Source organism: Cannabis sativa, chromosome 4 (genome assembly GCF_029168945.1).
Source record: "Cannabis sativa cultivar Pink pepper isolate KNU-18-1 chromosome 4, ASM2916894v1, whole genome shotgun sequence".
Classification (NCBI taxonomy): domain Eukaryota; kingdom Viridiplantae; phylum Streptophyta; class Magnoliopsida; order Rosales; family Cannabaceae; genus Cannabis; species Cannabis sativa.
Genome location: NC_083604.1, coordinates 15,964,212 through 15,986,290, shown reverse-complemented (window position 1 = coordinate 15,986,290; position 22,079 = coordinate 15,964,212). Strand labels below are relative to the sequence as shown.

At 38.5% G+C, this 22,079-nt stretch overlaps 4 protein-coding genes across 8 annotated transcripts in view; 3 read left to right on the top strand and 1 right to left on the bottom strand.

Annotated features, from left to right (window-relative positions):
• LOC115713959 (uncharacterized) overlaps positions 1 to 22,079 on the top strand; it is a 44,831-nt gene that overhangs the window by 15,860 nt on the left and 6,892 nt on the right. The window lies entirely within an intron of this gene.
• Positions 16,380 to 18,480, top strand: LOC133036816 (uncharacterized). Its single transcript, XM_061113568.1, has 3 exons — positions 16,380 to 16,518; positions 16,981 to 18,154; positions 18,272 to 18,480. The coding sequence occupies exons 1-3, from the start codon at positions 16,492 to 16,494 to the stop codon at positions 18,478 to 18,480; spliced, it is 1,410 nt and encodes a 469-aa protein (XP_060969551.1). The 5' UTR covers positions 16,380 to 16,491.
• Positions 18,481 to 19,529, top strand: LOC133036815 (uncharacterized). The gene is made up of 3 exons (XM_061113567.1): positions 18,481 to 18,844; positions 18,977 to 19,193; positions 19,287 to 19,529. Exons 1-3 carry the CDS (start codon positions 18,750 to 18,752, stop codon positions 19,527 to 19,529), a joined length of 555 nt encoding a protein of 184 aa, XP_060969550.1. The 5' UTR covers positions 18,481 to 18,749.
• On the bottom strand, positions 19,516 to 22,076 carry LOC133036686 (uncharacterized). 5 transcript variants are annotated; one of them, XM_061113347.1, is made up of 4 exons: positions 21,944 to 22,076; positions 21,760 to 21,852; positions 20,510 to 21,666; positions 19,516 to 20,409 (listed from the first exon to the last, which is right to left on the bottom strand). In XM_061113347.1, the coding sequence occupies exons 3-4, from the start codon at positions 20,803 to 20,805 to the stop codon at positions 20,214 to 20,216; spliced, it is 492 nt and encodes a 163-aa protein (XP_060969330.1). In that variant the 5' UTR covers positions 20,806 to 21,666; positions 21,760 to 21,852; positions 21,944 to 22,076; the 3' UTR covers positions 19,516 to 20,213. The 5 variants fall into 5 exon arrangements, with proteins under 5 accessions (XP_060969330.1, XP_060969328.1, XP_060969329.1 ...); XM_061113345.1 differs by having other exon boundaries at positions 21,760 to 22,076; XM_061113346.1 differs by having other exon boundaries at positions 20,510 to 21,852.

Sequence of the window (22,079 nt, the reverse complement as noted above, 5' to 3'; positions counted from 1 at the left end):
CAGTGAGGATCGGGAGCCTTGTGCCAAGCATATCCTGGAGGCGGAACTCCCTAAAAACTTCAAGATGCCCGAAATGGCGGCATATACTGGGAACTCCGACCCCAGTGATCACTTGTCGCGGTTCAACCGTGTCATGACAGTCATGCGGGTCAGCAATGACGCCAAGTGCTTGTGCTTCCCCCTCACTCTGAGTGGATCAGCAGAGGAATGGTTCAAAAAACTGGAACCAGGATCGGTGGGTTGCTGGAACAAACTCCAAACCAACTTCCGGAGACAATTTGTCGCCGCCAGGAAGGTTAACTTGGAGGTTAGTGCCTTGACCAACATCAAACAACTGCCCACCGAGACTTTGAAGAATTACATCAAGAGGTTCCGAGAGGAAGCCTCGAAGACCAAGAAGGTCGACGACGGACAACAGCTTGCGCTTCTCCAAGCAGGAATCCGCACTGGGACTCCTTTCTGTAACGAGTTGCAGCAAGAAGGCGCTGCCAGCCTTCAGGACTTTCAGAAGAGAGTCCAAAAATATATTAACCTCGAAGAAGCCCAGATCGTGGCTTACGGAGGCTACTATCCCACCGGGATAGCAGGATACGTGCCAGGAGTGTCGCCCTCGGGTACTGTCCCGACCGCAACTCCACAAGTGAGTGGCATACAGTTCTCCGCTACTCCCGGATACAGCCAGGGACAAGCTTTGGCACCGGCATCTTTCCATTACGGCAACCCGTCCGGGGTGAACGGACGAACTCCTTCACAGGCTGCCCCGACTGCTAGCTTAACAGGCCCTACCCAAGGGTCGAGGAGCAAAAGGTCCTCCAAGGGCAGCACCCGAACGGGAGAGAAGCGCCAAAAGAAGGGGTACACACCCCAATATACTCAGTACACAGAGCTCATGGACTCTCGGGAACGTGTATATTTTGCCACTAGGCAAAATACGCACTACCGGAGACCCCAGCCGTTGTACAAAGATAGCTCCCGGAGAGATCCAAGTAAAAGATGCGAGTACCACAACGACATTGGTCATAGCACCAACGAGTGTAAAAATCTCAAAGACGAGATTGAAAATCTAATCCGCTTGGGCCACCTCTATGAGTGGATCAAAACTAGGTTGCCCCACCTTAATCCAGGGCAGGTGGCCGGGGGTATGCCTCCGGGAACGCCAGGGGTACAAGCAGAGTATTGCCTCCACCGCTCCCGCAGTGACACCCAGCATATCCCCGGGCTACCGCCCCGGCCTAATGGACGGGTAGCCATGATCTCCGGAGGTCCCCATATCGGAGGAAACACTCGCAAGGAGCGAAAAAGATATGCCGAGGCCGCAAAACACAGTGAGGTGTGGGAGGTTACTCAACTCTCGGCTCAAAGGCCTCGGCTAATGGACCAGCCCATAACGTTCACGGAAGAAGACGCCAAGACGGTGCGTTTCCCTCACCACGACCCGCTGGTCATAGAGACCCCCATCGCAAATAAAGTGGTGGCTAGGGTCCTGATTGACAATGGGAGTTCCGTGAACTTGCTCTTCAAAGAAGCCTTCACTGCGATAGGGTTGACCGACCGGGACCTCTCGCCTAGTGGATCACAGCTCACAGGGTTTAACGGGACGACGCTAATCCCGATGGGAAAAGTCAGGCTCCCAGTTACCCTATGCCCGGATACCCCCCAGAGCACATTTAAGTATTGCACCTTCGTGGTGGTAGACTGTCCAACAGCCTACAACGCGATCCTGGGCCGACCGGCCCTCGTCGACTTTGGTGCGATTACTTCAATCCGACATCTATGCCTGAAATTCCCTACCCAGGAAGCCGGAGTCGGAACGGTGAGGGGAAATCAGGGAGAGGCCAGGCAATGTTATAATGTTGCCACCCACTTACCAGTACTCATGGTCCGGGGGCCCCCTGAGATAGAGAAGGCTGAAGAGGATGAGTTGGATCCTCACATAGGATCCGAAAGGGTCGTGGAACCAATGGAGGACGTCGAAGAAATACCAGTGTGCGACGACGACTCCACCAAAGTACTCCGGATAGGGAAGAGCCTGGATCCGGAGGAAAAAGATAAAATAATAAAAACACTGAAGGGCGCCATCGACATCTTTGCATGGCGCCAAGAAGACATGACCGGCATCAGCCCTCATGTCATCACCCATGTACTCAATGTCAACCCGGACATGCCCCCTGTACAGCAAAAGAGACGCCCGCTCGACTCGGTGAAAGCCGAGGCCTTAGAGAAAGAGGTGGACAAACTCTTGTCCAATGGCATGATCCGCGACGTGTACTATCCGGAATGGCTGGCCAATCCAGTCCTGGTGCCCAAGCCGAACGGGACTTGGCGGGTTTGTATAGATTTCACAGATCTAAACAAAGCCTGCCCAAAGGACTGCTTTCCGCTGCCCAGGATCGACCAGATGGTAGACGCCACGTCCAGATTTAAGCTGTTGTCCTTCATGGATGCCTATGCTGGGTACAACCAAATAAAAATACATACGGCGGACCAGGAGTGCACTAGCTTCAGGACCGATAAAGGGGTATATTGCTACCTAGTCATGCCTTTCGGACTGAAAAACGCCGGAGCAACCTATCAAAGAATGGTTAACCGGATGTTTAAAAGCCTCCTGGGACGAAACATGGAGGTATATGTAGACGACATGCTCGTCAAATCCAAAGCATGCAACAGCCATGCAAGCGACTTAGAAGAATGTTTCGAAGTCGTCCGGAGATACGGCATGAAGCTCAACCCAAAAAAATGCACCTTCGGGGTCAAGTCGGGAAAATTCCTGGGCTTCATAGTCAGCCAAAGGGGGATCGAAGCGAACCCGGAGAAAATCCAAGCTCTCCTGGACATGCCATCCCCCAAGAAACATAAGGACATGCAGAGCTTGACCGGAAAGGTAGCCGCACTGAGCCGCTTTATCTCACGATCCACGGACAAGTGCATACCCTTCTTCAACATACTGAAGAAATGCCAAAAGTTCGAATGGTCAGATGAATGCGAGGAGGCATTCAAAAGGTTAAAAGACCACATGGCCAAACCTCCTATCCTATCAAAACCCGTCCTTGGAGAAGACTTGTTCCTTTACTTGGCCGTCTCCGAGCACACGGTCAGCGCTGCACTGGTCCGGGAGGAAGAAAAAATTCAGCACCCCGTGTACTATGTTAGTAAGCGCATGGTAGGGGCCGAGACAAGGTACCCGGTCATTGAAAAATTAGTATTCTGCCTCCTGATGGCATCAAGGAAGTTGAAACCATACTTCCAAGCCCATCCGATTAGAATCTTGACCAATCATCCGCTCCGGCAAGTTCTCCAGAAGCCTGAAGCATCTGGAAGACTCCTCAAGTGGGCGATGGAGCTGAGTCAATTCGACTTACATTACGTGCCCCGGATTTCCATAAAAGGCCAAGCCTTGGCAGACTTCATCACCGAATGCAATGATGCCGAGGCAACAGCCAATACACCGGAACCACCAATCCCCACTTGGAGAGTATTTGTAGATGGAGCTTCTAATGAGAACGGTTCAGGAGCCGGAGTGGCTATGATATCACCTACTGGATTGCGGCTCCAGGCAGCACTCCGATTCAACTTCACAGCTTCGAACAATGAAGCCGAATGTGAGGCCCTGATAGCAGGGCTAAAATTGGCTAAAGCTGTAGGAGCCAAGAGAATGGAAGTCTACAGTGACTCTCAGCTAGTCGTAAACCAAGTTTCCGGAGAATACCAAACTCGCGGCGAACGGATGGCCGTGTACGTAGCAATAGTCCGAGAACTGCTCCAAGAGTTCACGGACTACAAAATAGAAAGAATCCCCCGAGAGAAGAACGCTCATGCGGACTGTCTGGCTAAGTTAGCCTCGGACAGTGAAATCGAAGAACTGGGGGTAGTACCAGTGGAACGCTTGGCAGAGCCAAGCATCAAAATAAAAGAGACCACACTAACGGTTGGGCAAGAACCCAGCTGGATGGTCCCCATCATAAAGTACATAACCACAGGTGAGTTGCCCCAAGAGAGGGCACTGTCTCGAAAGATTCAGTATCAAGCTCATCGTTATGTAATGATGGACCAAATTCTCTACCGGAGAGGACTCAGCATGCCTTATTTAAGGTGTGTATCGGACCCTGAAGCTAGACAAATCATGCTAGAGGTCCATGAAGGGTTCTGTGGAGATCATACGGGAGGACCCAGCCTCTCAAAAAAAATATTGAGGCAAGGGTACTTCTGGCCAACAATGAAAAAAGATTGTATAGACTATGTCCAAAAGTGTGACTTGTGCCAAAGGTACGCGAACATACCGAGAGCTCCTCCAAATGAGATCACTTTGATGACCAGCCCCTGGCCCTTCGCGGTACGGGAATAGATCTCATCGGGTCTCTACCTACGGGAAAAGGAGGGGTAAAGTATGCAATAGTAGCAGTAGACTACTTCACCAAGTGGACAGAGGCTGAGCCTATGAAGACAATAACTGCTAAGAAGGCATTGGACTTTGTTATCAAAAACATAGTGTGTCGATACGGCTTGCCTCACAAAATAGTCTCAGACAATGGAAAGCAATTTGATTGCGAGGAATTTACTGACTTTTGCAACCAACACGGAGTGGTAAAAAGCTTCTCCGCGGTAGCCCGGCCTCAAACAAACGGTCAGGCGGAAGCGGTCAATAAAATCCTAAAGGTCACCTTGAAAAAGAAGCTACTGGCCTGTAAAAATAACTGGCCTGAAGAATTGCCAAGGGTATTGTGGGCCTACCGGACGACCCCCAGAACCACAACCGGTCACTCGCCGTTCTCAATGGCGTACGGTTGTGAAGCAATGGTCCCGGTGGAAACATTATTCCCATCCCACAGGAGGACGACTTATGATCCGGCCACCAATCAAGCACTGCTCCAAGAGGCCTTGGATCAAATCGAAGAACTTCGGGATGAGTCCCAAATACGGATGGCTGCTTATCAAAAGAAGGTGACCAAGTATTTTAACTCCAAGGTTAAAAACAGAAAATTCGCTATTGGGGATATGGTCCTAAGAAGGGTTTTTCCAGCCACCCAAGAACCCGGAGTGGGGGTACTTGGACCAAATTGGGAAGGACCATATGAGATCGAGGACGAAATCGGTTCTGGCACTTACAAACTAAAAAGAATGGACGGAACCACCGTCCCAAGAGCCTGGAATGCCGATCACCTCAGAAAATATTACCAGTAGCGAATTAAACTTAGATTTTGTTCAAAGGGTTTGTACCGTCCAAATGTATACCTCCTCTATACTAAATAAAACTGAGTGCCTTAAAAACAAAGTTTCTATGCCACTCAGGGGGGTACTAGGGTATACTGCACGGACAAACAAAAACAAACTAAGTAAAATATCCTGACCCAAAGGGCAGGTCAAAAAGTATGCACAAAAATAAAAAGCATAAGTATAAAAACCCTGAGCCAAAGGACAGGTTAAAATATATAAGTGTGACAAATAAAGATCGCATAAAAAAAAATATCCTAGCCCAAAGGGCAGGTCATATACATATGGCCCGGGGACAGGCCTTAAAATATAATTGTCTCCCCTTCAAATGAAAGCTGCCACCTATATGTAAATTGTTCTAAGGCAGCAGCAAATGTGTACAAACAAAAAAAAAAAGAGAGAGAAAGTTATGGATAGAATCCGGGTCAATAATACGGCAGCTCAGTCGGCCCGCGGAGAAAGACGAGGTCCAATCCGTGCCTCAAGCGCGGCATCAAGCTTCTTCTCCTTTTCCCGAAATCTGGCAATCATCTCCTCGGGTTTGGGATAAAAAGTAAGCTTGATACTTTGATCATTGGTGGCCCAAGCCATATAGACACCATCATCGAAGCGTTTCGGGCACCGGGCGCAGGAAACAGGAGAAAGGAGCTCGGCCCTCTTGGCCTTCCTGGTGGATTGTTCTTTGAAATCCCTAAGCTCCTTCAACTCCGCAGCTAGAGCGGCCTTGGATTCAATGTCCGACTGGTGAGTCTCCTCTAAAGATCTCACCTTGGCGACCATTTCATCCAAAGCCTCCCTGGCCTCCCGGAGATCTCGCCTGGCCTTCTCAGCAGCCTCGGTTTGAGCCCTTAGTTCCTCCTGGTGATGGGCCTCCATCCTGTCTCTCCTCTGAGCCTCGTCCTGGATCATGGCCTCCGCCTGAGCTTCCCTCCGTTTGGCCTCCCCTTCCTTGGCCTTGGCCGCTGCCTCCTGGCGCTCGGCAGCCTCCTGGTAGATCTGCCTCTCCGCTGTGAGGTCCTGGAGGACCTTCCTGACGTCATTCATGTCCCCGAAGTCGGACAGAGTGAAGCCATGGTTTATGATGTTCTTGGAGAGGCGGCCAGCCTCAGCAGCAAGCTGAACCATAACGAAGTATAAGGAGAAATTTCTCAAAGAAAAAAAACAAAATGCAAACAATAAAAGGAAACGCGAAAATTGCAAAGTACTTACCACCGTGAGAGAATGGCTGAGGTCTTGAACCTGGAAGATGGAGTTCAGGGAAGCGCAAGTGGCAAACCGCTTGGGCGCGCAACGTGTGAGCTGAGAAGCGAACTCGCCGGTCATCTCCGCGGCAAAAGGAGCCAAGGTAGGCCCTAGGAAGCGACGGAACCAGTCCGATAAGGGGTCCAGATTAAGGTCCCACGGATCCTGGTATTCCGGATGGTTGATGCTCGCCTCAACCTCAGCTCGCAGAATCCTCCTAAGGGCCTCCACTTCGGCATACCCCCGGGAGTACTCGTCCATAGCATAGTTATGTTTGGCTATGCGAAGCTCCTGCCTCACCTCGTCCCCCGGAATCGGGGTAAGCTCGATGTGGGGAGGAGCAGGATTTTCCTCCATCGGGGAGACCCCGCCGTCTAGGCCATGGGTAGGAGTGTCGGCTCTCCGAGGCCTCTTCGGCTCATCCTGGGCAACCATCTTGCCCTTACGCTTGCGAATCAGAGCCACTTCAGGCTCCTCCTCGTCCTCCTCTGCTACCTCCGGAACGGCTTCCTCCGAGAAGTCCCACCCTTTCCCTTGGCCTTCTCCCGGAAGCACCTCCTCGTCATCCACTAAGTCAATAGTGTCGGGTGGAGCGCTGGAAGAAACCTTCAAGGAAGGGGCCGGGGGAGAAGAGGTGAAGGCCGGAGGAGCCACGGGAGTATGAACCCCGGCAAGCTGTTCCAGGATGGCATCCATGGAGATATCTGTTTCAAAAAATAAGCAAGTGTTAGAAGTCCGCGAGGAACCGCTTATACAAGATACAGCAAATAAGCTACTCCTACCCGAACTTCCTAATTCGGCCCTAGCAAAGTCCTGTACTTTAATGCTGGCGGCGTCATCTCCGAGATAACTGTCCGAGGGCCGAAACCAGCTGGACGTTATGTAAGCTGATGGACCTAAGGGAATAGGTTCCGGAGGGCCGGAGCCCATCCGGGACCAACCTAGGTAATCTCCTAAGTTCGAAAAATAAAATTCCTTCAAACGATCCCCCCACCGGGTCAACGGCATCTTAAATCTACGAAGACGCTCGTCGAACCCTACGGGCCTATGACTGGTGTATTCATCAACGGAAGGAACATAGCGAATTATCAAGGGAGACTTACCGCCGGCACCGGAGGTGCTAGCACCGGGAGCACCCGAGTTTGGTTCGGGGGCCGAAGGCTGTGGCCGGGAAGTTTGCTTCTCGGAAGAATCTTCAATACGAAGGGGCCTCCTGGCAGGACGATCCCCAATCTCTTCTTGAAGTATCTTGTCAAAAAATTTAGCTTCGGACTTCCCAGCAATGGCTTGGCTCCTCCGCACCACCGGACTCCCCACGCGAAGTCCTCTCCCCGAGGCAGCCTGGGCCTTAGAGTACGCTTTCTCCTGGGCCTTCCGGTAGAGATAATCTTGGTACTTCTTCTCTGCCGTGGCAATAAGCTCGTCCCGGAAGGCCTTCTCCGCAACCGGCGCCCTCACATTGGGGCAGATGACCCGTGAGAGGTTGGAGTCATCCACGGATTGGTGAGAAAGGATAAGTTTGGCCTTTCTACAATTCTCCGTGGTGACTAGGCCCCCGACATCAAGATCGGCGTGGTCATAGGAGGCGAAGGCTTGGGCCCTTCGAAGGAAAGCCTGAGTGGGAAGCGTCCGCTGGTAAGGTGGGATCCGCACCCACTCCGTGAGAAGCTCCGGATGGTCCACGGCCCTGAACCCGGAAGAAAAGAAAAAGTGGTGGCTTTTATAGGCAAAAACGCATGAGGAACAGGCGTCATCACCTACCAATCGCACGGTAGGGGAGACGCACGATTCGAATTCCCGAAAATCAACGGATCAGATCAATCTGCCATAAAGGCGGTGGAAACGTTTGAGTATCCGTCTGACACCATTAATGCGCCGCATCAATCATGGGGCGTGAAACGAATCGACCTCTGCAAAAGCGAATCGCTGCATTTAATGCCATTATCAGACGCACCTCCACGCGCCCCAAGTTCGTATCAGAAGACCGAGGAGGCGGCTGGAGACATTCCTGCAAAAAGCAAATCGCTGCATTAAATGACATCATTAAATTTGCCTCCACGCGCTCGAGGCTTGAGCCAGGGAAACGAGGAGTCGACCGGAGACACTTGAACAAGCCTTGGTTTATTTTTACTAAGTAAACAAGGCTTGGGGGGTAAATGTTGCTCCAGAATTCACCCAAAATACGTGGACCAGTCGAGAGGGGACACGTGGATCAGATAACTTGTAAACATTTGCTAAGTCTTTGTGCGCCACAAGGAAGCGCTGTTAGCATGGGTCCCGGAGGAGGCACCCGGAGTACAAGGTACTCCAGGAAGCTTGTATAGCGTGAAGGCTCTCCGGGATATGTCAGGTCTCTCCCGAGCAATCAAGTCGCATTTAATGCTGCATGGGAGGAAGCGTGTTGGGACTGCAACACGCAATAAAGTCTGACGGCACAACCCCCAAACAGCAGTGCTACAGTGATGATCATTTAAGTCTAGTGACGGCTACTCTGCGAAGAGTCACGTCAATCACAAGGCAAAAAGGACATTCTTCATAAAAGCCCTACACCACCTAGGGATTTGACCATGCATCACCCATGGTATATTCATTGGAAATGCCCAACTTTATGGATACTTACAGATACATGTGTAAGAGCAATTCTAGGAATTACCCCACCAAAACACTATAAATACCCCCTCAAAGCTCATTTAATGGGGTCGAGAATCTTAGTTTGCAAAAGAGCAAGAAGAGAAAATACTCACCAAGAACATTCTCTGTATTTAAGAGAAAGACATTCTCTCAAGTGTGGAATCTGTATTAAATACATCCATTAATAACAGAGACTCGTGGACTAAGGCTCATTAACGCCCCAACCACGTAAAAAACCTTCATCTCACTTTCTTATAGCTCTTTATTATAATCATATTTTAATAGTTGCCGAAAATCTCGGTCAACAATTTTATTTATAAACGCATTTTTCAAAAAAAAAAATACCATAACAAAATTATTGTTAAGAAAATTACTACACATATAATAATATATATTTTTTTAAAAAAAAAACTACGAATGAGATACGGTGATGACATAAGTTTTAAATATAGTGATGACTATAAGTCAGATATGATGATAACAATAATTTAATTTTATAAGCGAGTGCTTATCAATCATGTTTGATTTTTTTTAGATTTCTTTAGTGTCCTCTATAGATTTATCAATTATTTAATATTTTATTTCTTATAACTTCTAAAAATATATATTATTGGAATTAAGATAATGTAGAGTGTATTTTTTTATAAAGATTCAAAAATAAGTATATAAGTTAAATAAGGATTCTACATTAATAATAACATAATATTAAACCCTAAGCTTTATATAAGTTAAATAAGGATTTTACATTAATAATAACATAATATAAATTAATAGATTATTGATATATTGGCAATGTTTTTTTACTTATTATTTTTTATTTAATTTTTATTAATATTGTGAGTAAAAAATTTAAATAATCGCTCGCGAAGCGCGATTTATTTCCTAGTTTATATATATATATATGAAAATATAATAATTTTTTTTAAAAAAAAAAGAACTATGATTAAAGTGTTTAACGAGTTATAGAAAATGCGTAAATTTTAGATGGTTTCTTCTGTGAGATAAGTAAAAGAAAATATCTTTCTGTGAAAGAGAAAGAGAACTTTTAGTTTTGTATATATAAGGCATAATGCTTTCATATTTGGATAATTAAACCTAGAATGAAATACATATCTTTATATATTAAAAGTGTTTATCTAACGGCATTTCTTGGTTTAACAGAATATACTTTAAACATAAAAGAATATTCTGTTAAATTTAACGATGTTAGTAGGTTTGATTCTCCCATTAACTTTCAAAAATATATAAATAATTAAACCCAAAAAATTAAACAATATTTTTTTAAACGTTTAAACCCAATAATTAAACCAAAAAAATATTAATATTAATATTGTTACAAATTAGGCTTACACGATTTTTTTTTAAACCCAAAAAATTAAACAATCTTTATTTAAACGTTTAAACCCAATAATTAAACCCAAAAAATTAAATAATTTTTTTTAAAATTAAAAAAAACTACACCGATACCCACCCTAAATAGCAATCATCAATATAAAATTTAAACTCTATAAAAAAAAATCGTTTATAACATAAAACATTTGAATAACAATGTGTATATTATAGGTTTATGTACACAATTATAGCATTCTTAACAATTAGTTTTATAAAACATATCGTTTATAACATAATTTACAATTAGTCACTAAATTCTTAAACAAAAACCACAAGAACTTAAAATAAAACTAATATTTACGTGGCTTGCCACGTAACTCTAATCTAGTATATATATAGGGTGACTATTCAATGATTACCCTTTTATTGTAACCATCATGGTTACATTTTTCTTTGACCTGTAATTACAGGTTACTAATAGGTAAACATTCATTTTTTAAAATTAATTAATTATAATTAACTATTTTATTAAAATAATTAATTAAAGATTTAACAAGACTTCTTTTAGCAATTAATAATTATAAATAATTTTTTTATTTATATTTAAATCCCTACTCTAATTATTTTAACAATTAAACCATTCAATTTTAATATTTACAATAAAATTTTATTTTTTTACAAAAATTTTACTTCTTTTTACACAAATTAAAATTCTCTTCTTATAATAAAATTTTAAATAATTAACTATTTTTAAATGATATTTAATTATTGTGTTACAATTAGATGGACTAAGTATGAGGCCTTAAGCTAGTCAATCGATAACAAAATTTATATATCTATCTATCTATATATCTATATATTGGTATAATTTTAATTTTCTAACATCTCATTTTTCTCTTTTTAAAGTTAATACACACATTCATTGTCTAGTTTGTCATTACTAGTTAATCTATTTAGTAATTTAGTTTTATCTCCCTAGTTAGATGTTATTTTTACTAAATTTTTTACAGTTTGAAAGATTTGTCAAGTTTTCCCTTGACCATAATTCACAAAAGTTTGAAATGATATTACTTTGAATTTATATATATATTTAAAGATTATTGAGTATTTTTCTTTCTCACATCATATGTCTAGACAGGGTTGGCCCTAGGCATAGGCTGGCTAGGCCCGTGCCTAGGGCCCACTCATTTCTGGGGCCCAAAATAAAAAAAAAAAAATTAGTAAGTTTTTATTAAACTAAAATTAAGTGTATTGTAAACAACAGATAGTCATAACTCAGTTGGTTGAGGTGTATGACATATTATATAATGTTATGGGTTCGAATCCCATAACACTTTTTTTAATTTTTTTATATATATTTTTTAGGGTCTCAAAATTTAATTCTCCTTAGGCCCATATATTCTCAAGGCTGCCCCTGCATATATGTTGAAGAAATGGTCTATCTGACTTTTGGGCCATTGAAAGTTACAGAAGAAGAAGAGTGTGGAGCATTAAAAATTTGGATGGAATACTAATTATTTGAGAAACCAGCTGCAAAAAGTCTATGATGGGAAACAATGTGAGACCCCAACTTTATAATTTCCCATAAATTTATACTAGCTAGCTAGAACTAGCTCTGGCTTATAGGGCTGAACATCGGGCGGGTTGATTAGATTTCGGGGGGTCTTTGACCTGTTTCAAAATCTATAAATTTTCCGACGTGTACACCCACAAATTTCTCAATATTTGGCCTTGTGAGATTCTTTCAAATATCACGTTCGGTCCTGTGGTCTCTTGAAGGTCGTTCGTTATACCCACATTTTCCAGGCCCAAACGTGAGGAGGGTATATTAAGAGTTCGTCTCACATTGCTAATGTGTGGAAATAAATTATGATATATAAGATGAATGAGCTACTCCTCCCATTGCCAATTGATTTTGAGGTAGAACCTCATTCATCTTTTTCCCAAATTCTAATATGCATGAATGATAATTACTAAAAAGATAATGATTAATTTATCATCATCAAGAAGAATATCAGCTATATAAATATATCTAAGAATATTACTTATTCCAAGGATAACAAATAGTAAAGTCTTTGGTTTTATTATCATTCATACAAGCGCCTGTGGAGCTTATTTTCTAAATGTAGTGCTTGCATTTGTTGCATTTTTTGATATCTCTTGGACAATCATATATCATAAGGGGTCTTTTAATTAGATAATTTTTGAGAAAGTTTCCATACTTTTTTTTCTTTTCTTTTTTTTTTTCAAAAAAGGCATAGTTGTTAGTCTTAATTAAAAGAGGTGTTTGTTTATTTTGAATGGGAAACCAATGGAAAATTGAAACCACGTCATTTCACACTTGCTTTCCAATGTTATCCCTATAAATATAATTGTGAATAGTATTGTAAATCTGTACTTCTCGTGCTAGCTTGATTCAAACTTTTTGGTTCTTTTCAAATTACATGGGTCGATCGTGGTGCCATAAAAAATGCGGATCGCATCATACTAATATTTTTAAAAAAGGTAAATTTATACGACCTGTACGTCTAGTTTTTCGTGTTATGCTCAAATTCTTATCATACTTTACTCGCCGAACTATTTTTCTTAAGTAAATAGTTTATTTTTATATTTAGATTCGAATTTTTATTTTACTTTTTCACAATTTTTTTTTATTATTAATAAAATAATTACTAAACTAAAAGAAATTTTTATAGCTCAAATTGAGCTTTGGAATCCACCCTAATAAAAAATTCTTATTAATGCTGAGCAAAATATAAATATATATGCTATTAAACTAAAAAAAAAAAAAAAATCAAAAGGCTTCTACATTTTTAATTAGATAACGTATCTAAACTCTCACACATTTTTTTTAACACTTAACCATAAAAATCGATTTTATTATCTAAAAATATTACTTATTCCAAGGATAACAAATAGTAAAGTCTTTGGTTTTATTTTCATTCATACAAGCGCCTGTGGAGCTTATTTCCAAATGCAGTGCTTGCATTTGTTGCATTTCTTGATATCTCTTGGACAATTATATATGCAGGGCCGACCTTAAGCATAGGCGGGCTAGGCCTGTGCTTAGGGCCCACTCATTTCGGGGGCCCAAAATAAAAAAAAAAATATTAGACTTTTATTAAACTAAAATTAAGTGTATTGTAAACAACAAATAGTCATAGGTCAGTTGGTTGAGGTGTATGACATATTATACAATGTCATGGGACCAAATCCCATAACACTCTTTTTAAATTTTTTTATATATATATTTCTGAGGGCCCCAAAATTAATTCTCCTTAGGCCTATATATTCTCAGGGTCGGCCCTGTGTCTAGACAAAATCTCTTCTAAGCACAATGTAGTTGAACTATCACTCTCACATTATTTTCTTCATGCTTTATGCTAACTATGAGATTAACTCAAATATATATATTGAAATACATAATCTTATTATAAAGATATTTTCTCAATATAGTGTACTTGATTTGATTCAAAATTTGCACATTGCCAGAAAAGTTTGTTAGTTATTTTTTAAATACTACTTACTGACATATTCTGGGGTAAGACTTTTATGAAGCTGTGGTTGATTTTTTCTAAGCAGAATATATGCGTAAAGGCTTCAATTCTCAAAGTATTTTGCCGAACAACTCAAGGCCTAGACAAGTCTCAAAGGACTTTTCCCAACAACAAACTATTTCCTCTACAACACTATGAGAACACTCTAAAAAGAAAGTGACTACTTTTCATAGAGTTCAAATACTTCTTTGAATATTTGAAAATTATTCACCAACTCCATGGCTAACACAAAATATTTTATTGGATGTTTATGAACACAAATAAAACGATCATACGACCAATTAGAACAAGCAATAAGTTACAAAACAACTGTAAAATATAGTTGTTATGTACCTGATGACGACATATCATCTGATGCACACTATAGACGCTTTCGTAGATTTTAAGAAAAGGAAAGAAATTGCGAGCTACTTTAAATATTTAATTCTTCAACGAGTGTGGCCATTTTTTTCTAGAAAATTCTTCAACTTATTTCACTTTTTACTTTTTAAATATTTAAATTAAAAAAATAAATAGTTAAGTGTAATAATTTAAAATTAAGATTACAAGTATAATAAAATTTAAATTATGAAATTATATATGTATAATTTTAAATTATAAAAAGTTTTGCTATAAAATTATAAATAATTTAAGTGCAAAAAAAATAAATTACTAAAAGATCCTTATATAGTAATAAATTGTAAAAAATTAATTAATAATTATAATTAATTTAATTTTAAAATATAATTAATCCTAATTAAAGTTTTATAAGGAAATAAATTATCAGGTTACTTTTAGGTTACAAGTTATTTATTATTTATTTTTCTTTAATTTCTAAATTAATCACAACTATTTAATAGTAATTCAATAGCTTAAAAAAATATAATCATGATGGTTACAATAAAAATATAATCATTGAAACATCCTCCACATTATATATAACTTTAATAAAAAGTAACAAATTGATATTTTATTTATATTAAAAGCAATAGCTTTTTTAAAACATGCAAAAATAAAACTTTCTTGAAGCAAGATTTTTCTATTTTCGGTATTATTTTGAATTTTGATATTTATGCTGATATGACACTTCGATAATTGTATAAATAATTTTGTTGAAGGTATTTTTATAAATAAAATAATTTTTAATGTATAATATTGAAGAAGGGCATATTTACAAAAAAATGAGAAAAGAAATAGAAGTTTTAATATATGTGACATATAAAGTTAATGCCACTAAATATGGTATTTTAAAACCAAACTAACTAAATATATGGGTATTTAAATAAAAAATACCATAAAAAGCATTAAAAAAAGATGATCAATTTTTTAAAATACGATTACGTTCTCTCCAACCACACAATATTTTTTTCTCTCTCTTGCGATTCAAATTACTTAGTTTCTCATGCGATCAAAATCAATCACCAAAGATCCTTCATTAAGAAACTAATTTTTTCATCAAGAAATTACTTTCTTCATTAAGAAACTGGTTTTTTCATTAAGAAATAAGTTTTTTCATCAAAAAACTAGTTTTGATTGTATAAAAGTAAACTTTATAGCAAAAAAATCTATAAATTCAATTTTGATCCTATAAAAAGATAATATGACAAACTTATAATAATAAAATAAAAGACAAAATACAATAAAAAAATGAAGCAATCCCATTACAGTACAATAGAAGTGCTCAAAAAAATACAAAAATCAAACTACTCTCTCTAGCCAGATAAGATTTTTTTTTATTTCTCATGCAATTCAAATTGCTTAGTTTCTCGTGTGATCAAAATCAATCATCAAAGATCATTCATCAAGAAATTGATTCTTTCATCAATAAATTGGTTTCTTTATCAAGAAATTAGTTTTTTCATTAAGAAACTAGTTTTGATTATATAAAATTAAAATTTATAATAGAAAACTTATAATAAATTAAAGACAAAACACAATAAAAAAAATGAAGCAACCCTATTACGGTAAAACAGAGCTGCTCGAAAAAATTACTCTATAAAGCTGCCTAAAAACAAATAAAAACATTAAATATGGGCTTTGAAAATTAACTTACATATATATAACATATTAAGTACCATAAAAATACCTAAAAAATTGAAAGAAAAAAAGAGATTTTTTCTATTATAGACTAAAAATAGATGAAATTTACATTTATGACCCCAAAAAAGGAAATAAACAAAAATGGAAATTAAAAAGTTGTTAATTACAAAAATGTCGGCTGAGAAAACGGAAAGGGAAACTCCATCTTCTTCGTGACCAGCCGATCCTTCTTCGTGACCCAGCCGTCCAACCCCAACAACCCAATCTCAACCATTTTTCTTCCAAAAACCAGCAAAATCAAATTCAATTCAAAATGTAGAACTCCTAGGAAACCAGCTGAATCCCGAAAATCCAAAATCAAAAACGAAAAGGAAAAAAAAAACGAGGAAACCTCCATTGATGTACAAAAAAAACTCAAAAACAACAATCATTGAACAAAGAAATCGCGATCAGAGGAGAAGAACCGAGTAGAAGGAGAGCTGGAAATCAAAGAAACTCACCCATGATTGAATCAGAAGGAGAATTGAAGGTAAACAAATTTTTTAATGAACGTGAAAAAAAATTTTAGTGTAGATGAATAGAAATTTGATATTAATTGATGAAAACCGGATTAAATTGAAATAATAATGAAATATTGATGAATCTGAGAAAAAAAACAACAACGGTTTGCATGAAAATAAACATTAAGGCATATAAATAGTTGCTACAGTGTTTTATTCTGAAACTGTTGTTTACAAGTTGTTTTACAGTGGAATAATAGTTGTTTGGGATCTACAAACTGGAAAATATGAATCTACTGTTATTAATTAGTGATCAGTTTTGAAATAGTTGTTTGATAGTTGATTTAACCTATATAAATAGTCGGTCAGATGAAAGTGTTAGATGCATAAGTTATTGTTGGAAAGAGTTGTTTATTGGTTGTTTTGACAGATTAAAATAGTTGTTTGCAACTACAAAAACTGAACCAAGTAAATAATTTACATTATTTCAGGAAACGGAACCATTACAAATATTGGTGCAGAGCAATGGGCATTGGGATGACAACAGAAACTATGTTGATTATGAATCAAGTGGAGAATTAATTTCGACCAAGTGCACTTTTGAGGAACTAATGAGAATAATGATGGAAGAACTCCAATGCAACCATGAATCAACACAACTACAACTGAAATATCAACTGAAGGAAGGAGGCCAACCACTACAAATCAAGGATGACAAAAGTCTGTTGTTCTACATAAAGCTATTAACGAAGGAGGTTGATTTCACAAGGTACCCATTGTGTGTGAACAAAACCAGTAACACGGCACCACCTAACCAAACAATGGTGTGGAACAATATGATCATGGAATCGTATGAGAACAACGCAGCACAGGAAGACTTGCAGCAACCTGGAAACAACACGGCAACAACTTCCAAGCAACAACTATCTGCGCAGACGATGGGATCTGGTGAAGTTGATGCATTTTTCCTAGAAACAGTAACAGTGTCATCAGAATCAACCATACAACAACCAGACAACAACAGAGAAAAAACTACAGCAGTAGATGAAGATTTCGACTTCACCGACTATGCAAAGCTTGTGGCTGCAGAAATGGTACAGCAACTAGAAAACAACCAGGAAGAAGAAGAGGAAGTGGACAACACAGAAATGATGATCATCAATGACAAACGACATGAAACAATAGAGAATGGGCAAATTTACAAGGACAAAGAAACATTGATAAGTACACTATGCTACTTTGCAATCAAGAAGACATTTCAATACAAAGTAGTGAAATCTTGCACAAAAGAATACAACATAGTGTGTTTGGACACAAACTGCAAATGGAGTTTAAAGGCTACAAAAAATGGAAACACAGAAACATTCATAATAAGGAGCTACGAAGAAGAACACACATGTGCAGTTACAATAAGATTTGGAGATCAACGACAAGCTACATCAAAGTTGATAGCAGACTTTGTAAAACCAAAATTCTTGAACCTGAAAACAAAGTGCAGCCCTGCAGACATAAAGACAGAAATGAAAGACAAATACGGAATAAAGATGAATTACATGAAAGCATGGCGTAGTAAAGAGCGAGCACAAACCCAGCTACATGGAAATGCTAAAGAGTCGTACAATCTCTTGCCAAGATACCTGTACATGCTACAGAAAACAAATCCAGGTAAAAAAAAATTTAAAAATTTTACTTTGAAAATATTTGTGAAAAAACAGTTGTTTTTGAGTTGTTATTTCGTTGAGTACATGTTGTTTGAAAAAATCCTGTTTGATTAAAATTCAGGAACATTAATAGACATAGAGAAAGATGATGATGACAGTTTCAAATATGCATTTGTTGCATTGAATGCTGCTATAAAAGGTTGGCCAAACTGCAAACCAATCATCGTGGTAGACGGTACATTCCTAAAGGCCGCGTATGGAGGCACGTTGCTCACTGCCAACACACAAGATGCAGAATCTAAAATTTTTCCACTAGCATCTTTTGCATAGTTGATTCTGAGAACGATAAATCGTGGGAGTGGTTCTTAAAAAAAATAAGAGAAGCATTCGGGGTTCGAGAATGTCAATGCCTAATATCAGACAGACATGAAAGCATCATCAAAGCAACTAGGAAAGTGTTCCCTGAAATAACACATGGCTACTGCATCTTCCACCTCTTGTCGAACCTCAAAACAAAATTCAAGGAAAATGCAAAGCATTTCAGAGTGCCATTCTTTGCAGCTGCAAAAGCTTACACAGAAATGGAGTTTTAATTCCATATGAGGGAGCTAGACAACTTGGATAAGCGCATAAGACCGTACCTGGAGAAAATTGGCCATGAAAAATGGTCAAGGTATCATTCAGAAAACAACAGGTGAAAACTAATAAGAAGGATAAAATTAATGATATGTTCACCTATTTATAGCGTTGTATTTGCGTTGTTTTTGCGTTGCGTTTGAGTTTTTTTCCAAAAGTAGAACTATGACAGAAACTGTCCAAATTGTAGGTACTCTACCATGACATCAAACATAGCTGAGGCACTGAACTCAGCAAATTTAGCAGCAAGGGAAACACCAGTGACAACATTAATGGAGTGCTTGAGGGCACAAATGCAAGAGTGGACATACAATAATAGAAAGGAGGCACAAAAATGCACAACAAGGCTGACACCATCATCTGAGAAAAAACTCATAGGGAACTATGTACAGTCATTGCGACTAACAGTAAGTTCAGATTATCGTTCGCATAAAGTAAAATAAAAACAGTTGTTTTTCAATAGTTTTTTGGTTGTTTTAAAGTTGGTTTAAAACATGCAGGTGAAACCAGCAAACCAGAACCTGTTTGAGGTGATAGATGAAGACAGAACAAGAATAGTAAACTTGAAGGAGAAGACGTGCACATGCAATAGATTTCAAAAAGATGAAATGCCATGTAACCATGCAGTCGCCGTCATGAAGGACTTGAACATAAACACATACAACTACTGTGCACAATACTACACATCAAAAGCATGGCTGCAAACATATGAAGAAACAAAAGATACCCAGTTGGAAACGTAAGAGAATGGGAACTTCCAGATTTTTTTGAAGAAATCATAGTGTTGCCTCCAAAGGAGAGAATCAAGTCTGGAAGGCCGAGGAAAAGAAGAATGGCAGCAGCTTGGGAAACAAAGAAACAAAACAAGTGTGGCAAGTGTGGACAAAAGGGACATAACAAAAAGACCTGCAGAAGAATTACAGCATAGAAGTGGAAACAACTACACATCAACCAAAAAATAACTATATTAAAACATTTAGAAAACACATACTGCATATTAAGATTGGTTGTTACATACATTTTTTTATTGTGATTTTTTATGTGGAGAGATATTGATAATAGGGAATTGGTATTATTATCATTAATATACAAAAGAACATCAAATATTATAGTTAAATAATTAAATAAGTGGAAGAAGGTTGAAATTAATAAGAAGGAAAAATAAACTACATAAAGTGATTACAAATGCAATTTAGTTGTTTGTCAGATGGTTGTAATAAGGTTGTTAATAGTATGCTGTCATGACTAAGAGTAAATATAAAGATTAAAAATCCAAAAATATGAACAAATTAAAAACCAACTCCAATTAAGAAAAAAACATGATAGAAACAACAACTTGTCTATGATTATGAACATAATCTGGTAATAGAAAAAACAAAAGCTACATAAAAAAAAAAGTAGTATTTCCAACAACAACCAATAGATAACTAAGACAAATTCTTCTTTGGACCCTTTGGAGGAGCCTCATCTTCACTATCAATAAATTCCACTTCTTTCATGCGAGCATACTTATAGAACAACACAGCAAGCCTATCACGGTGTTTCTCAACATCAAATATGGGAGGAATCGGTTTCATATCAATAAAGTATTCGGCGAACGATGCAACGAAACAACCACAGTCACTGCAAAACAACCAAAAAACAACAGCAGAAAAACTTAAAAAAGGAAAATAACATTACAAATTTTAAAAACATTTGAAAATAAAAAATAAAAACAACTTACTTCGAGGTTTGTTGAGGCAAACCATCAACCTTAACAACTTCGAAAGGGTCTAAACAAACCGGTTTGTTTTCCTTTTTGAACTCATCAAACAAAGCAAAAAAGTGGGACAACAACACCGCAAATGGCTGACAAGCTTTGATAGCAGCACTATCTTTCATAGCAGTCGACAAGGAGTTGTACATGTACACACGCCTTTCCTCAATATTCAATCGACCAAGAATCCAATGTGATTCCGTCTCCATATGGATGATAAAGAAAACATGATCGCACAAATGCCAAGGGGAACCACATAACATTTTTCTACCTCTTATATAATCAGTAATGGCATGCTGGGCAGTTATCAAAGAAAGATTTTTTTTCTATGCAATAAATTTTTCATACAAAGCATGAATGGTTTTGAAGAATAAGCAATCGGTGGTTGTGAACTTAACCTTTGGCTCCTTTGCATACTTTCCTTTTTTACGTAGATAGTAAAAAATGATGTCCAGATGTTGAACAATAAAAAATGAGAAATGTTCGAAAATCAGAAAATGAATTATATTTCAACAACTAAAAAACAACCAACAAACAACATGAAGAAAACTATAGACTGAAATTTTTGAAAAAAATCAAAAGAAAAAATACATTAACTTACAGAATTAGTCAAACATTGGCCAGGATATGCAAGCTTGTGGAACCACATCTTGGTTGCAACATCTTCCACGCCAAAACGAAAAGGGGGAACAATCTTATCCTTACCCTTCAAGTAAACCTTCTCCTTATCATGCCTAACATTTAAAAAAAAAATGAAACATAAATAGTAAAGTAAAAAACAAAAAATACAAAAACACAACAAAAATGCTGAAAATAAACACTTACGGATCTTTCTTCGATCGGCGTCCTTCACCAAGCCACAAGTCAAAATCAATCTCGTCTTTATGTTCTACATCTTCACCAATCTTATCATCGAGAGGACACAACCCAGCCACATACTTAACAACTCCATAACCAGAACCATCTTTAGAACTAGAAATGGAAGAGTCATACTCGATAAACGGAGACGTCAGCGCTATGGGTTTCTTAGATTTCCTCTTGTCAACAAGAGGAGTTTCTTCAACGGCAATTGGGTCATCTTCAAGTTCAATGTTAGAATCAACATTGAGACCTGTTGCACCCATCTAATATATTTTTTCCACAAAAATGAAAGAAAATAGACAGTGTTAAACACAAAAAGTATGAAGAAACTAAAAAACAACCAAAAAAAAATATACCTCAAAACAAACAAGACGACGATCCGTAACCTCAACATTTTCAGAAACTGAAATCTGTTTACAAGGATCACCACCAATTCCATCTGAAGACATCTGTTTATATATGGTATTAAAAAGGAATTAGATCATGGTTAAAAAATAACAACCTTTACACAACCAAAAAACAACACAAAAGCAACATTACCATAAGCTCAACTGCTTTTACCCCGGACTGAACAGTAGCCTCAACATCTATTTGAGTAGGGCCGTCATTGAAATCAACGAAATTCTTGATACAGAAAATAAAGGAAAAAGAAAATGGAAAAAAGTGAAGTTATTTT

What these genes read in the sequence shown, in the direction of transcription:
- LOC133036816 (XM_061113568.1), top strand. Translation starts at nt 16,492, where the DNA reads ATGATTGAATCAGAAGGAGAATTGAAG. An exon ending in AATCAGAAGGAGAATTGAAG is followed by an intron (nt 16,519 to 16,980) that starts GTAAACAAATTT and finishes ACATTATTTCAG; the next exon opens with GAAACGGAACCATTACAAAT. An exon ending in GCTACAGAAAACAAATCCAG is followed by an intron (nt 18,155 to 18,271) that starts GTAAAAAAAAAT and finishes ATTAAAATTCAG; the next exon opens with GAACATTAATAGACATAGAG.
- LOC133036815 (XM_061113567.1), top strand. Translation starts at nt 18,750, where the DNA reads ATGAGGGAGCTAGACAACTTGGATAAGCGCATAAGACCGTACCTGGAG. An exon ending in TATCATTCAGAAAACAACAG is followed by an intron (nt 18,845 to 18,976) that starts GTGAAAACTAAT and finishes TCCAAATTGTAG; the next exon opens with GTACTCTACCATGACATCAA. An exon ending in TACAGTCATTGCGACTAACA is followed by an intron (nt 19,194 to 19,286) that starts GTAAGTTCAGAT and finishes TAAAACATGCAG; the next exon opens with GTGAAACCAGCAAACCAGAA.
- LOC133036686 (XM_061113345.1), bottom strand. Translation starts at nt 20,805, where the DNA reads ATGTTATGTGGTTCCCCTTGGCATTTGTGCGATCATGTTTTCTTTATC. An exon ending in TTGCCTCAACAAACCTCGAA is followed by an intron (nt 20,410 to 20,509) that starts GTAAGTTGTTTT and finishes GTTGTTTTGCAG; the next exon opens with TGACTGTGGTTGTTTCGTTG.